This window comes from Rhineura floridana, chromosome 8, assembly GCF_030035675.1.
Source record: "Rhineura floridana isolate rRhiFlo1 chromosome 8, rRhiFlo1.hap2, whole genome shotgun sequence".
Classification (NCBI taxonomy): domain Eukaryota; kingdom Metazoa; phylum Chordata; class Lepidosauria; order Squamata; family Rhineuridae; genus Rhineura; species Rhineura floridana.
Window position 1 is genome coordinate 26486044 of NC_084487.1, and position 16130 is coordinate 26502173.

Genomic DNA, 16130 nt, shown 5'->3' on the forward strand with positions numbered 1-16130 from the left:
AGGAAGAGAACATAAAACCATTTACACTGGAGTAGCTTGTGCATTTCAGTTTATTTTCTTAGCTGAAAGCCATAATACCTATGAATATAGTTAACATATACAGATGGGACAAACATTACAAAATGAAACAATTAGATACACAAATGGAACAAATGTGTTCCCCCTCCCCCAAAAATCAATTACCAAAATAACACTAACTTTTGAAGTGGGGTGGGGAGGCAGCTGTGTAACATTTGGAATCAATTCCAGAAGCAAAGGAGGGGGGGAATCGCACATTTCTTAGCAGACAGGTATTCTATGAATTTCTTTTCATCTTTGAAAAGTTGTGAAAAATTAATTGATTGAAAAAGCCTAAAGTTAACAGCCCAATTCCTTGTTGATATGTCATTCTGATTTGACTCATTCCACTTACATGCAGAACTCTAGATTTATTATCTTTAGAAAGCTCTTGTAGAAGCATCACAGTAACTAATTAAATGCAGGAAACCGTTTTTAAAAATGGAAACATTTTATTTGCCTCTGGAGCTCCAGTAATGACAGAAACAGGCAGACATATGTAATGTTTTGCCATCACATTTTTCAAACTTCTCTCTGCAATTTTGAGGGCTAAAGACTTCATTAAACAATCAAAAAAATGGGAATTGAGATTCTTGGGGCTTCGTCACAAGCTCACGGGCTTCCTATTGCTCAGAGCAGCTGGGCTAACCAGTGTTCCATGAATCACAACAACATGCTAAATCCTGAAGCTGTGAGGTGCCAAGATTAGTTAAGATTACAAAAGTCCCAGATGCAAATTCTGACATTTAACTGAGCTATGCTAACACCTGCATTCAGGTTAAGAATGTGAAGAGTGCTGTTAATGTTGTCTGTTGTTTTAACTTGGTGTCCTCTGTGTGGATTCTCTTGACATGGCACCGGATTGAGCCAAATCTTGAGTGTTTTATCAAAAGAGAGAGAGAGAGAGAGATTTACATGGTGCTTAAAAAATTGTACTTATGCTCTCAGACAGCTGTTGTTCACTGTAGCAGTTAAGCATTTCCATACTGTCTGCTTTGTACTCCATAGTGTGGAAATAATCTGCATTGGCAGTGCAGCGAGTACAGGCGTCCTTTGCTCCTGAAGTAAGGATGGGGGAGAAATTTGATTCAGTTCACATTTAAAGGCCAATCAGTTTCTGAACAGCAAAAGTGGATGGCATCCAAGACCTCAGGATGAAGAAGGAGGGGGGACCCCCCAGGATGCCAAAAAAGGAGAATTACTTGATTAAGGAATCCAAATTGGTTTATTAAAAAGAGGAAAGAAGCCCAACGCGTTTCAGCCACTCTGGACTTGGCCTTTGACAGGGGCTAAAAATTAAAAGATACAATGATCCATTTAGTAACTTGTTCATATCATCTCATATCATACAATGTAATACCAAATGACATGTCATTAAATGGATCATTGTATGTTTTAATCTTTAGCCCCTGACGAAGGCCAAGTTCAGAGTGGCTGAAACACGTTGGGCTTCTTTCCTCTTTTTAATAAACCAATTTGGATTCCTTAATCAAGTAATTCTCCTTTTTGGGCATCCTGGGGTCCCCCCTCCTTCTTCCTCCTGCAATCAGTTTCTGAAACAATTTGAAAGCAGAAACGGAGCTATCCTTTCCAATTCGCACTTATCCGAATTTTGTAGTGCAGTTCTCCAACCAGCCAGTGTTCGCAAAAATACATATGTTAGGTAAAAGTCTGCGAAAAAATGAATACACTACTGAAAATAACATACAAAAATGCATTATGTTAGGAGAAATAGCTTGGGAAAAATGTGTACATTAACAAAACTGTATCCCAAACTGTGTTTATTAGAAGAAATTGGCATTAAAATGCTGAAGGATTTTTCAGGAGGATTTGAAAAAATAAACAAACAAATCCACAAACTGCTGCAGAAATGTGGAGAACTGAACTGAAGATTGGCAAAAGGAGAAACGGAGAGAACCAAAATTGGCAGATCCTTCCGTCCTTATCCTGAAGTTAACTGGTGGAGTAAACTGCTGCTGCTTCAAAGCATGGCTGCAAAAGAGCCCTTGAAGGGCACCCTCTGTATGAAAGGCAGGCATGAAAGGCTCGAGGCATCAGTGGTTTAGCACAGCCAGCAGTGCCATCTTCCTGCCAGCAACATTGCACTTGTTGGGATAGGGTAGGGCAAGGCGGAGAGGTTAGGGAGCCGAGAGTTAGCAGCAGCCCTGCAGGTGTGCATGCCTCTTTGCGGCGGCTGCCATTCTGGAACTCCCCCAACCTTGCCCCACCCATCCCAATGAGTGCTACACCTTTGCTGGGATGACACACCTGCCTCCACCCCTTCACTGTCTGTGCTAACCCCCTTCTGCCTCTAGCTTTTCATGCCTCAGGCTTTTTTAATCTCTAAAATGGTTAGAGTTGTACAATTAACTAGGCCTCTTCTGAAGAGAAAGATTGTGTATAATCGTGGAGGCCTGCTTGGCAGCTGCAATATGAATAGCCAGAACTGGATTAGGATCTTTGAAGGAGAAGTACTTATTGAAGCTCAGCAGGAATTTGCCCTGAGGGATGGTATCTGGGCAAGAGAAGCTGAAGCCAGAACCTCATTAAAAGATCTGAATCTGAATTCAGTAGATGTCAGGGCTGGTGCTTATTTAAAAAATAAAGCCAAATTGTGGGGATAGAAAGGACACCAGCAAAAGATAGGAAGTGTTGGTATTGGGGAAGATGCTCCACGTAGATATTATGCGAATGGTGGGGAGGGAACAGCTATCTACGACCTAAGAACCACAAAATATAACTGCTGAAGAAGACCAGACATCCACCTAGTTCAGCTTCCTGTTTTACACAGTGGCCAGCCAGATGCCTTTCCTTTCTAGTCAGTTCCACATCCAACTGTTCCAAAGCACAGCAATTTCTTACATCTATAAATTTGGTGTCTTTGCTGTCAACCAAACATGCATTTGCCTAGTCAATGTGAGAGCAGTTGAAGCTGTCAATTATTACAATTGCCCTATGTAACCTTATGCCACAATAAAATGGGTTAGTATCCTCTTCTGCTGGGGCTTGAAGCCCAAAGGGAAAGTAGCAAGGAATACTAGAGCTTTGTCCAATTGGTCAGGTATGTAATGAGGCAAATCAGGACTCTGGGAAGCTCCCTTGGGACCCTGCTAGTTGAATTGGAAAGGTGTTGCCTCAGCGCAAACTTAGTCATCTAAGCCATAAAAAGGCTAGCAGGACTTGACCTTCCAAAAGCTCTGTCCCTTTGGGTTTTTTAAAGGGTCAGAACATAATCCTGCGTGGTTATGGAGCAGGAGAGGCTTCAGGGGAATCATCCAATGATGATGATGATGATGGAAGAGCCACATCCTCAAGCCATGGCAGTGTAGATAGGTATCCTGAAGGCTCCCCCTCCAGTGAGATGGCTGATGCATCATCTGAAACTGTTCTCCTCAGGCCAGCAGCAGGACCATGAGGCAGGGGACATAACAGTTTTAAGGCAGGAGTGGGGAACCTTTTTCAGACCAGGAACCACATTACCTTCTGGGCAACCTTCCAGGGGCCGCATGACAGTAGTGGGCAGGGCCACCAGCAAAAATGTGCAGAACAACAAACGTAAATATTACCATCATAGAGCAAGCTGGTTTCTACTCACAGTCACGCACCCCTCTCTATCCTCCATCCAGGCAAGAAAGAGGCATTATCAGAGGTCAAGGACACATTTCAGCGAGGCGAAAACACTCAAGAAGGGTTCCAAGTAGAGCCAGTTAGGGGTGTGGTCTGGGGAGTGGATGTGTGGCTAAGGAGGAAGTATAGCTTAGGGAGAGTCCTGAGGGCCAGATGGAGAGTCATACTTGGTCTTGGGGCCTGAAATTCCCCAACCCTGCTTTAAGGTGTTAGGGGGTTCTTTATTGTTCTCCCTAATGCTGTTCAATCACACCATCTACCCACTTGTCTATAAGCATTACTGAGTGTTTACTGTGCACCATAACATGCCAACCAAAAGCGAGCCTAAAGGCAAAATGGATCAGACCATTCAGCTGTTTCCCCTCTGGTCTTTTAGATGTATCTTTCAGTAAGCATGCATTAGGAAGTGGAATGCAATGGATTAGCTCATGAATGCCTTTCCCACAGCAATTGATGTGGGTTGCAATTGGGTGTCAGTTTGTCTAACAGTTTAATTAACAGAGACGTTGTCTGCTCCCTGCCTGTCTTTCCGCAGCGGTTATGCCAGCTCACTTCTGCAGCAGAGGACTTGCCCCAGCCAAAGAAGCACCTGTCTGGCTTGTCTGGAAAGTGGGAGTGTTCTAAGCCGGGAAGCCAGTGCCCAGTCAAGGAAGTGCTCATCACAACAGAGAAGGAGACCAACTTTTAGAACTCATAGGGAATGACTTCTTTACATTCTGGATGTCTCTGTCCTTATTTCTGGTGGCTTCTGTTTTTCATCTGGGATGAGTTGCTCCTCATGTTTTCCTACTTAACAGGGTCACTTAAGAAGTCACCACCTTCACTCTACATTGACTTAGCATCTGTTTGCACAGGTTGGAACGGCTGCTGTTTCCACAGCAATAGAACAGCCATTGTAGACCTGCAAAATGGTCTGGGAAGGTATTAGCTGAGGGGCAACCTGAGCTCAGGTGCAGCCTGAAAACCTTTTAACTGGCAATGCCAGGGGTTGAACTTAGGACCTTGTGCCTGCAAAGCATGTGCTCTTCCTCTAGAAATAAATTGGCAGCAATATGTCAGAATAAATTGTTACAAAGCTGGGCATTCCAGGTCCCTGGTTGCTTCCTCAAATGTCCTTCCACTGCCTCCTCCACTTCTTGGCAAAACATTTCAAATACCTTGAAAACCTGAATCTTCAGCTTTATTTGCATAACCTAACTTTAGGAATTGTGCTTCTGTGGCAAATTTGGTGGATAACTTTAAATAAACAAACAATTCAAAATTCAGACGGGAACAGCCATAGCTCAGTGGTAGAGTACCTGCTTTGTATGCAGAAGGTCCAGTCCCCAGCATCTCCAGGTAGGGCTGGAATCCTGGAGTGCTGCTGCCAGTCAGTGTAGACAATATTGACCTGGATGGACCAATGGTCTTATTCAATATAAAGAGGCTGCTCCCTACGTTCCTGTGTCACATAGATCTGCTACAGGTGAGTTGTTTTTTTAAAAACAGAGTGGCAACAACCCCCATTTGGACTTCAAAATCAGAGCCTGATCACTCAACCACCCCTGTTAGACACAAGCTCCTGCAGGGGAAAAAGCGATAAACTGGAAGCAAGAATTTGTCAGAAAAAGAACATGTCAAAGCCACTTAAGATCTTTCTTTTTTCCCTTTGAGAAGAGACTAGTGCAGAAAGGAAATGCAGCCGGCAGACAGTATTTCAGCTTGAATGTACTTCGTTTGATACAGCTCCATGTGACATCCTTGAGTTGCTGGAAAATTAGAGAAATGCAGATTGAATGGAATAGCTCTATAAGTAAATCCCAAAACTACATTAGGAAATGTAGGAAATACCAAGTGTAGGAAATACCAGAGCTGAAGTCTTTCACCAGATGGTAAAAGCTAAAAGCTAAAAAAAATTCTGTGCACAGAGGCCTGGCTTCCTTCCATTTGTTTCTTGTGTAAGTGTTCGCTCCTATCCAAGGTCAACTCAATGTCCTAAACCCAAAGAGGGAGCTCCTTCTGCTTCATGAACATTGTGGCTGCAGTCTTACAGCTATATGCAGGCTTGCATGTAGAGCGACTGTGCTCCTGTACCTCTAACAGTTATGTAGAAGAGGGTATTTCAGCAAGTTAAAATGTGCAGAGCTCAGCCCGTTTTTTCACCTGGCCACCCTATTTTACTGAGAAGTGATATGTTCCAACCAGTGGGGCTTACTTCTAAGTATGGAGGTCTAGAGGTGCAAGCCAGAGTCTCTTGTCTTAATGTGATTTTTTTTAAAACAACAACTATCCAGCTTTGTTTTCAACATAATGTATCTAAATAGCCATTGGAAGTGGAACAATCTGGTTGTATGGGTGCTATTTAGGTTCCAGTGGGGGAAGGGCAAGATTCAACAGCCTACTCTTAAATATATTAATGATAAGGATGGCACCTGGGAGTAAGTTGAGGATAGGTTTATAAGATTGCTGTTACCTGCAAAGAAAGAAAGAAAGATTGTTGTGATTACTTTTTATCCCCACACAAGAACCAGAGATATAGGTGCTTCTGAGGACTAATCTCATGAGAGACAGTCCCCTCCTTCTCCCTCCCCCAATGGCACTCTGGTCAGGTTTCAACATGGCAAACTATCCTTTCTCTTTAACAGCCACATAGATGTTTATAACACTCCCCATCCCCCCCCCACCTGGTGCAGATTCTGTTTGCTCCAGTAGTTAGAAAGGAAACAAGTTGATGCAATTTTGTTAGATGTGGGATGCATCCTCTTTTGCAGCTCTGGGCAAGTTTTGCTACTGTTGCACACTGAGCTGATGTTTTTGTTGATATATTTACCATGGGCTGCACCCCACACTGCACAAGTGGTATTCCGCCTGTGCAGTGGGATTTCCACTTCTCCTCCTCCTGCTGCTCCAGAAGGGCTGCAACAGGGAGGAAAGTAGGAAGGGGAAGCAGTGTTGGATACAAGCCCATGTGATAGACTTCCTTGTCAACTTTCCAGATAGAAATATGCTGAATATAATAGCACCATAGTCACTTCCCAGTAGGCTCATCACCCCTTGCATTTCACATCAGCGCTACTCAGGATGAAGTGCAGGGTCACCTCCCCTCTAGTCATTTCCAAGACCAACGATGAAAGCCCGTGTTGATATGCAAAGAGCAGGTTAGGGCTGGACAAATATTTCACTTTTGGTTTCTCTCACTTTCTCATTCTTCCATTCTTAAGTTCAGTTCTCCACATCTCTGCATCGGTTTACCATTTTCTAAAAAAGTTCTCATGAAAATTTATCAGCATTTTAGTGCCCACCTCCTAATATGAACATTTTTCTAGGCAACTTTGCCTAATTTACACATTTTTGCACATCCTTTCAACTAAAAGAATACATTTGTGTATATTATTTTTCTAATATACACATTTTGTACATGTTCCTTGGCTGGAGAACTGCAGTTTGTCTAAAGGTTAGCTGCAACTCAGTGTGTGCTTTGTTTCAAGAAGTGTGAATTAGTTGGGTTTGCATTAAAATACAAACTGAGCCAAATTTCATCCCCATTTCTAGATTGAGCAAGGCGTTCTGTCCCAATAATGGCAAAATGGTTTGCACCAGTGGAACATTATTTTGCAAGAGAATGTATAAGCAGATTGCTGGTAACTTTGTTGCACAACAGAGTAGGCAATCTGTTGTGCAGGAGTTTCTGTTAGCACAACTGCTGGATTGGATTGATTTGTTGTGCAACATTAAAGCTCACTGATCCACTAGTACAAGAGCTCTTGCCCAGTGGACAGAAGATGTTGGATCCAGCCCATAACAAGGATATGCTCATCAGAATGTTGAGCCATCAGGGTTTTTTTCCACCAGGAGAAAAAGTTCCTAATTTCAAGGTTACCATCAGTAATATGAATGTTTATAAAAAGCAATCAGACTCTTGTTTACAGTATTTCTATATACACAAGACATCATATGTAGGACTGCCAAGTTTTTCTGACTCTGTTCCTGTGCCTTCCATAGGAGAAGATATGGAGAAGCTTTGGCCTTCCAGAAGTTATTGAAGTGCAACTCCCATCATCCCTAGGCATTAGCCATGCTTGTTGGGGCAGATGGGAGTTGAAGTTCAGCAACATCTGGAGGGCCAAAGGTTCCCCAACCCTGACTTTCGGCCAATTCCCACTCTTAAGCGGCTCCCATGAATGTGCCACAGAAGTGTCTACAGGGAGGAAGGGTAGGATATAAATCTAATAAATAAGTGCCTAAAGTCAACCAATGAGCTTGCAGCCAGGTGGCATCCATGCCAAGGTGCCATTTGTCAGAATTCCAAGCCATCATTATTTTGCTAATTGTCGTGGCCACATAGACAAATCTTCATGTTATTAGTGTTTCTACTCGACCATCTCTCAGGTGCTAGCCATGACTCTGCACATGGCTGATGCTGTCATGTCTGGATGATGGCTACAGTAAATTTGCTGTTTATTTCAAAACTGAGGGATGCTTCATTTGCTAAATGTTTTCATGTCAGGCTGTACAGGAACATTAAAAAAAAGTTGGCAACACTAGCTCCACCCCTTGAAAGCATATTGAGGTTTATTTTTCATCTATATATATTTCATACACCTTTGTACTTAAAATATGCTCAATAAATACCATTTGTTTAATTATGGAGCAATGTTGGGTTGTGATTTTGGTTTTGCTGTCCTATGGGGTAGAGGAGGTCAGAATGATATAACCTCTGGCCAAGGGAGCAGTCTGCAGAATTTTGATCAATTAGCAGTTGACAGAACTTAATGGAAGGAGTGGAGCTTTTGAGTTATGAACTTGGACACAACCTGTGCTTCATTTTAATAGCTAGAGAAAACTTTTGACAAATACCTTACAGAAGGTCAAGTGGAACCCACAGTGGATGTATTGTCTCATCAGAATTAAAAGCAAGAGGCTGAAATAGGAGAAGACTGCAGCACTGTAGACAGTGACAACTCTGTCCCCTTAATTTCAGTTCCAGTTGAAGAAACGCTGCTGTCTGACAATGAACCAGCCCATGTTCCTCCTCTTCGGCTGCCGCCTCTTGACAATGGGAAGGAATCTGAGGCTGGACCAGAGACAGCATCCAAGGAAGATCTGCCTGACCTCCCTCTGCCCCCATCACCAAGGACGCACTGGCTGATGTGCAGACAGGCACAATTGGCACCCTCTCTTTGCCTTGTTTGTAGGAGCACCCGCTTGCTAGCCCAGTCCCATTCAGAGACATCTTCCCCATGCAAATAGAGAGCCTGCCCTGAGCCTTCTTAAAGAGTCTTGAGGGGCAAGTCTAATTGCTGCAACAACATCTTAGCTTTCGCAGTCCTCTCTAATCTGAAGTTCCACATTAAACATAATGGAGGAAAACACAAGTGAGTCTGAGTCTGAATCCAATGGGGCTGGCCAGGACACTAACCCTAACCTCAAACAATCCTAGGAGCCAGTGGAGAACAGTGGCTCTGATATTCAAACTTTCAAAGAGCTGTCCAAGGTGCTGACCCTATTGCTGGGAATAGGTTTCAGCACCTTGGACAACTCTTTGAAAATTCAGACTAAAATCCAGAGCAAATTCACTACCCCACTGACATCGGAGCCATCAGCCTCCATGGTTAGGAACTGTAGTTTGTTAAGGGTGCTGAGAACTGTAGCTCTGTGATAGGCAAACTACCATTCCCAGGATTCTTTGGGGGGGTGTCACATGCTTTAAATGTATGGTGTGTACGTAGCCACAGCCTGAACACTGGGGGAGGGGGAAAGGGATGTTCCATTCCCCCCTTCTGGCAAGGTCATCAGAGTGAAGAGAACCCTTCTGCCCATGGGAACAACTGTGTTGTATCATTAGGGGCACCAGAAAAGGGTCTTGTTCACTCCCTTGCCTTCCTGTTTTTTCCTTCTAAAGTGAATGTTGCTGTTGTTTTATGTTTCATTTGCCAGTGTGCCTGTTGGTAAGAAAGGGGGAACTCTCCCTCGGGAACCAGAGGAAGCAGTACAACTCAATCTTAAAAACACTATTAAAACAATATAACAAAAACATCTAAAAAAACACACCTTGTTTGAGTTCTGGAACATGGCACAGTTCTGTATTTCCTACCTATGACCCTTTTCTGCCAAGGGAGATTGTTTATTTTTAGAGCTGTCTGTCTGTTCCAGTTCATCAGGCTTCAACATGGAAAGTCATGTAGAAAGACAAAGAATTCCCAGGGCGAAATGCAGGCAGTGTTCCTGGCAATGCTATCTATGTGGATAGATATTCATGTTGCAACATGTTAAGAAACTGGGAAGTCCATGAAAAATGTGATTGATTGGTATAAATTTAAGGGATTAAAAATTATTACACAGAGACAGTATTATATGCCTGTTAAATTAGTGAAAATCTTGCCATCAGTTTCTGTTTTTTGGTGGAGATGTGAAAAAGCCAGAGGTACTTTTGTGCATATCTGGTGGGACTGCCCTTTGGCTGGAGGTTTTTTTTGTGTGTGAACATCGAACAGCCTATCAGAGAGAGTTACAGGATTTAATTTACATTTAGACCCAGTAATGATGCTTGTGGGACACACAGATAATCAGGATGGATAAGATTCTTTTATTCTGGTTACCCATATGCAGATAACAGTTCAGGTTTTGACTGCAAGAAGGTGGAGAGCCGACACTAGACCAACACTAAACCTCTGGAAGAGAAAGGTATTTATTTTATTTATTTATTTAATTCCATTTCTATACCGCCCATAGCAAGCTCTCTGGGCGGTGTACATCAAATAAAAACACAGCAAATACAATTTAAAACGATCTGGTCATCAAATTACAATGGGATACAATGCTGATGAACAAAATTACAAGATGCATACAGTAATGGGAGGGAAGGATACAATCGATAAGAGATTTTTTTTAGGAAAAATTGAAAATAATATAAAACAAATGAAGCTATGACAATGGATAAATTAAGCATGATATAACTAATTGCAATTTTTCATATGTTTATAGTGTATATGGATGTTAAACTAAAAAAATGGAAGGGAAGAAAAAGGAATTGGAAATGTATGGAAAGGTACGGTAGTGGCACTGAATGATGGGAAGAGAACAGTCCACACTAAGCAGGTTTAGGGAGGACTGCTGTGGGCAAAAGGCCATGCCAGGATGCTCCCTTTCATGTAATTGTTTTGGATCTATAAATGCAGTAAAGAATGAAGTTGGTGGTAGAGATGGGCTATATAAAGAGCATATCAGAGTCAAACTGAGGAATCGAGCAAGAGTCAGCAGCTTTATAGAATCAGGAGAAACCCCTTGGCCACTTGTGTCATGTGATTCCTGCTGACGTAGTAACTGTAGAACATCCTTCTGGCCACCTGCAATGATGGTGCTCCAGCACAGCAGTGAGGAGGCTGGTACCACTTCTTTTGAGAAGCTGCCACAGTGGTACTCCTGTGACTCCTGCATTGATAACCTCAGGATTAGATGACAGTAATGTGATCTGCATGGGGCTGCCCTTAGGGCTGTTCTGCAACTAGTGCAAAATGCATCAGCTAAGGTGCTCACTGAGGCATCCTACTGTGCACATGTTACATGTTGTGTGCCAATATGCTACCGAGCCAGGTTTAAGGTTTTAGTTTTGGCCTATAAAGCCTTAAACAACTTGGGACCAGCTTACCTAAAGGAGTGCCTTTCCCTATATCAGCCTGTCTAGTCACTTCAGTTGTTGAATGAGGCTCTCCTGATCATGCCGAGGCCTGCAGATACTCATGTAGCAACAACCAGAGGAGGGCCTTTTCAGTAGTGGAACCCTTTCTGCAGAACCATCTCCCCTTTGAATTGCAGCAAGCAGCTACACTGATGTAATTTCAGTGCTTGCTGAAAACCCATTTATTTTCTGAGGCCTTTACTGGACACTAATTCTAGTTGGTTTGTTGTTAAACTTATATGCTGTTGACCTAGCAAGTTCTGTTTATTTTCTGAATTATAATTCTATTGTACTTATATTTTTTCACCACCTTGCTATTTCATATTGAAATATGAAATGCAGTATAGAAATATTTTAACTGAATAAATTAAATTAAATTATATTAAATTAAATTATATTAAATTAATGTTCCCCAATGTTCCTTGGTATTATCTGATGTTGGAGTTCCATCATTCTATTGCTATCCAGGCTATACATCTCTGGGTGAGATGTGGAACCATGAAGTTACTTTGCCTGTCTTCCTATAGTGTTCCAAAAGTGGCAATAACAGGTTGCAGCTTTGTTTTCTAACAGTTACAGAGACTGGTCGGATTTCAGTTACTTTAATGGTCAGGAAGTGCAACAGCAGAAGCATAACATCTATATCTGTGGAGATGTCTATAGCTAAGTCATAACCTCTTTCAACTGCCTCACAAGCATGAAATATCTGTCTTGTGTCAGCTGCTCATGGATTCCCTTCTAGATGATCATCCTTCACTGGGTTCAGTGAAGACACCAGCATGGAGTTCATCTATGTGCCAACCTTTTCAAGTGACAGTGGCACTACAATATCAAACAACTGTGTCATTTGACTGGCACCTGCAGCGAAAGCTCTCTCTGCATGAAGTTTCCATCAGCCTTGTGCATTACTGCTATGCAGTAACATATGCTCCTAAGATTAATCACACTGCTGTTTTATTATTTATTGATATTTAACAATGTTTTATTGATGGATTCTCTGTTTTTACTGATATATTTCTGTGCATGATGTTCTATGTATATTCTTTTTTATGACATCATGGTATTTTATGTAAACCAGTTCGGGGACTTTGCATATTAAGTGGTATATAAATATTATTAATGATGATGATGATGGTGAATGATAAATAAAATAAAATAAGTACATTCTCCAAAAGTTCCTCTCTGGCTCAGAATGTAAAACCAGACCCTGCACATAGGCTATCAGTGTTTGGCAAAATAGCTGTTGATAGCCAGCTGCTTTTCAGACCAGGCATCGAAGTTGTCTAATATGATCCCCCTTCTTTTAATGCAGCCCTTGTTGGTTGCTGTGAAATGACATGAACTTCAAAGCCAGCAGCTTTGTGGACTGTGTAAAGACGTTATTTCACTTCCTTTCAATACCACTTGCCTCAATTGCTTTCTGAATTACATGAGCAGCACTCATGACCAAGCAGGCTTTTGATAGGCGAGTGGCCAATCAATTCTCTTAATTATTTCTTGTAAACATTGTATATGGTTGTTGGTCTCCCTCCCAGATCTAAAACCCTCTCTTTGACATGGAATGACAAAAACAGGAACAAAGACTGTGACCTAACAATACAATACCAATAAAAAGGGGGAAAGAGAGTCAATTATTACAGCTCTGAGCACATCATGGATGAGCTTGTGAAACCATTAGAGCAGAGGTGGTGAACCTTTAGCCCTCCAGATATTGCTGAACTACAACTCCCATCAGCCCCATCAAGAATGGCTAATGTTCAGGGATGAGATAAACTGAAATGATGGCACACCATATTTTTAATATTTTAATTTCTTGCTTGCTAAACAGGTTTGCACATAATCATGGTCTCACTAATTTTTATCAAGATTTATTCGAACATAGGAAGCTGCCTTATACCGAGTCGAACCAAGAAGGCCTCCAATGGTATCCCAAGGAAAGCACCCCAAACTCTGAATTTATTTATTTTTTTTAAAAAAGAAGCCTCTAGTCCTCCTAAAAAGAAACTTACACTTCTAAGTGATTTCTGTGAAATGAGCCAGCCTGGCTGCCCCTGTCTGTCAGTATTTTTAGCCAATGAATGAAGTCGGAGCTGTGGTTGAATTCAAAATGTGCCCCTGGTCCAAAAAGGTGGGCAACTCCTGATCTACACTGACTGGCAGCAGCTCTTTGGGGCTTCAGACAAGAGTTTTTCCTAGCCCTACTGGAAGATGCCAGGGGTTGATCCTGAGGCCTTTTGCATTCAAAGCCTGTGCTCTCTGTACTGTGGCTCTTTCCCAGTGGAGGAGAGGGCTGAATTTCCAAGCAGCTCTCTGCTGTACCTTGTGCAATGGGGATGGGTGCAGGGCAAATGAAACCATGTTAAACTTCCTAAGGGAAAATATCATGTACATGACTGTGCTCCCATCAGCTTGCATGCACCAGCAGTTTGAGCTGGGAGAGACCTCTTTAAAGAAGGACTTCTTGTTTCCTGAAGAAAGCTGTTAAATACCAAGCCATTTCCAAATCAAGCTGAGAAGAGTTCACCGATCTTTGAGGATTATGGGATATGTTGCTCCATTCCATTTAAAATGGTTTAAGCCTGCCATGCTTTTCTGCCCAATATTTTTAGAAAAGTCAAGCCTTTGGCTTTACATGTGGATGTTCATACAGCCAGCACCTCAAATTTTCTGCAAGGTGTTCATTATTCTTTTTCTTTTCTGCAGATAAATATCACTCCATTGAAGCTCTGCTCCATAGCTCTTAGTTGTGACAATGTATGCCTTGTGGCTATGGTGTCTATGTAATGGGTTGAACTGTCCTTTTATTTCCTCAAGCTTCTGTGACTTTAATGGTACAACACTTGTATACTGTCACTGAGCAGCCAACAGGTTCTATTTTGGGAGATAATACTAGATTTTACCCACGTAGGGAATCTTTGTTGAGCGATTCGGCTATTTGCCAGACAACACCCAGAAGAGAACAATCACTGTCTCTGGAGCCATCAATAGGTGTTTACAATTTTGCACCCTTAATTTTGCAGAGATTGTTTTACCGTGTGCACATTGAACTAAATTACATTTTTTGCTTTTAGTGCACAGTTTCCAGTTTCAGGGTTGCCACATATTTCCAAACACTCAGAATCTGAGCTGCTGAACTCCACAATGGCTCCTGTCAGGGTCAGCAGGGGGAGGGGAGAGGGGAGAGGGAGCCCATAAAAACTTGGCAATTAAAAAAACAAACATTTCAAACCTATCAGAACTGATTGCCAAAATAGCAAGCTCTTTCAAACTCAAGAGGTCCCCTCCCAAATGTGGCCCTCTGGACCTCCCCATGACACTCCCCTGTCCTCAGGCCACACATCTTACTGACCCTGCTCATCACCATCCTTGCGTGCTTTTGCCGGTCTGGAATGAGTATTTGAACTGTGATATTACTTGTTTCTTGCCTTGATGAAGAAATTTATTTATTTATTATTTATTAGATTTATAACCTGCCCTTCCTCCCAGTAGAAGCGCAGGGCGGCAAAGAAATGTGGGTGGGTGTGTAGAAACAGAAGCCTTTGGCTTTTGAGTGGCTGGAATGTAGCCTCCTGTGCAAAGATAAATGTCACTTGCATTGCACTGGCCACTTTTTCCACTGGCCACAGCCACTACTGGCATGCCGGTCCCTGCAAGGTTGCCCATGATGAAATGTGTCTCTTGAGCTGAAAACATCTCCCTGCCTCTGTTCTCACTGATCTGATTACCCTCTTTTTGATGTACATTCAAAATGTATTTATGGATGGCTCCTCTGAGGGCCAAGCTATTATTATTATTATGGTTTATTTCTATGCTGTCTTTTAGGCAAAAGGCCCTCAAGGCGGCTTACAAAAAAATAAACACAAATATAGAAATACATATCAATAAAAACAGTACAATTTACAAAAATTAAATAGCAATAACATTATTAAAAAGCAACAATAACAAATTTCAATGAAAATACAATAACAAATCACACTTTCCTAATAAATTCCTAACAATTAGACAATGTCTACTAGTTCTTACATCAATATGTTGACACCAACAAATTGTTGATGTTTCATTAGCAACTAGATAAGATGCCATCCATGCAATCAGCAATTTGCATGGATGGCTTTTAAAAAGTAAATGGCAGGCATAGGGACCCCAATCCAGATCTGCCCTAGTGAAGGATCAGGAGAGCATTAAGTCTTGTCCCTCCATTTCAGTCCCAATTGGGATTTGCTCTCCACACCTGCTATTTGCTTGGGAAGAGAAGCTTCCATTGATGTCAATGGAAGGCAAGGAAGAGCCACAGGGTATCACCCAGGCCGGAGATGGAAGCCAGGGTTTGGAGTGTGTCAGCCATTTCCCCCCTTAGATCTTTGCTCCCATGATGGAGCCACCCAACCAGAGAGGCAGCCAGCTAGTGAAACAACCAGCCACTGAAGCAGCACGCTTGCCAACCTGCCTCCTAACCAGCCATCCAGCCAGCTTTCAACACAGCCTACTGATGTCACCATCCTAGCCAGCAAGACAGAAAGTCAGTCAGTTGACGTGGAGCAACATCAGGACAGGATGTAGCCCAGAAAGGTATGCAAAAGGGAATCCCTCACATGCAAGCAAGCCAACCACCCCATTGCCTCTCTCACTGCTCTTGGATGGAAGAAAATAAGGATCCAGACTCAACTATCCCCCCCTCACTCAGTTGCATTGTGAAGCAGTGTATAGTTCCAGGAGAACTGTACCCCCCCCAAACCATGTAAATTGCTTGTAAGCACCATCAGTACTAAGCACTGTACTGCATCTTCCT

The 16130-nt window shown here is 42.4% G+C and overlaps 1 protein-coding gene across 3 annotated transcripts in view; it reads left to right on the forward strand.

Annotated features, from left to right (window-relative positions):
- LOC133390308 (sodium- and chloride-dependent betaine transporter-like) overlaps window positions 1-10342 on the forward strand; it is a 65089-nt gene extending 54747 nt beyond the window's left edge. Inside the window, exons 16-17 of one of the 3 annotated variants that reach the window (XR_009764371.1) lie at window positions 8645-9038; window positions 10273-10341. Coding sequence is in view for 1 of the 3 variants with exons in the window: in XM_061638670.1 (XP_061494654.1) it covers window positions 4220-4372 (153 nt within the window). In the remaining 2 variants the exon portion in view is untranslated. Of the gene's footprint in view, window positions 1-4219; window positions 8291-8644; window positions 9039-10272 lie in introns of those variants that run through there. The other 2 variants (XR_009764372.1, XM_061638670.1) reach the window with 2 other exon arrangements.
- Window positions 10343-16130: the final 5788 nt, after the last annotated feature.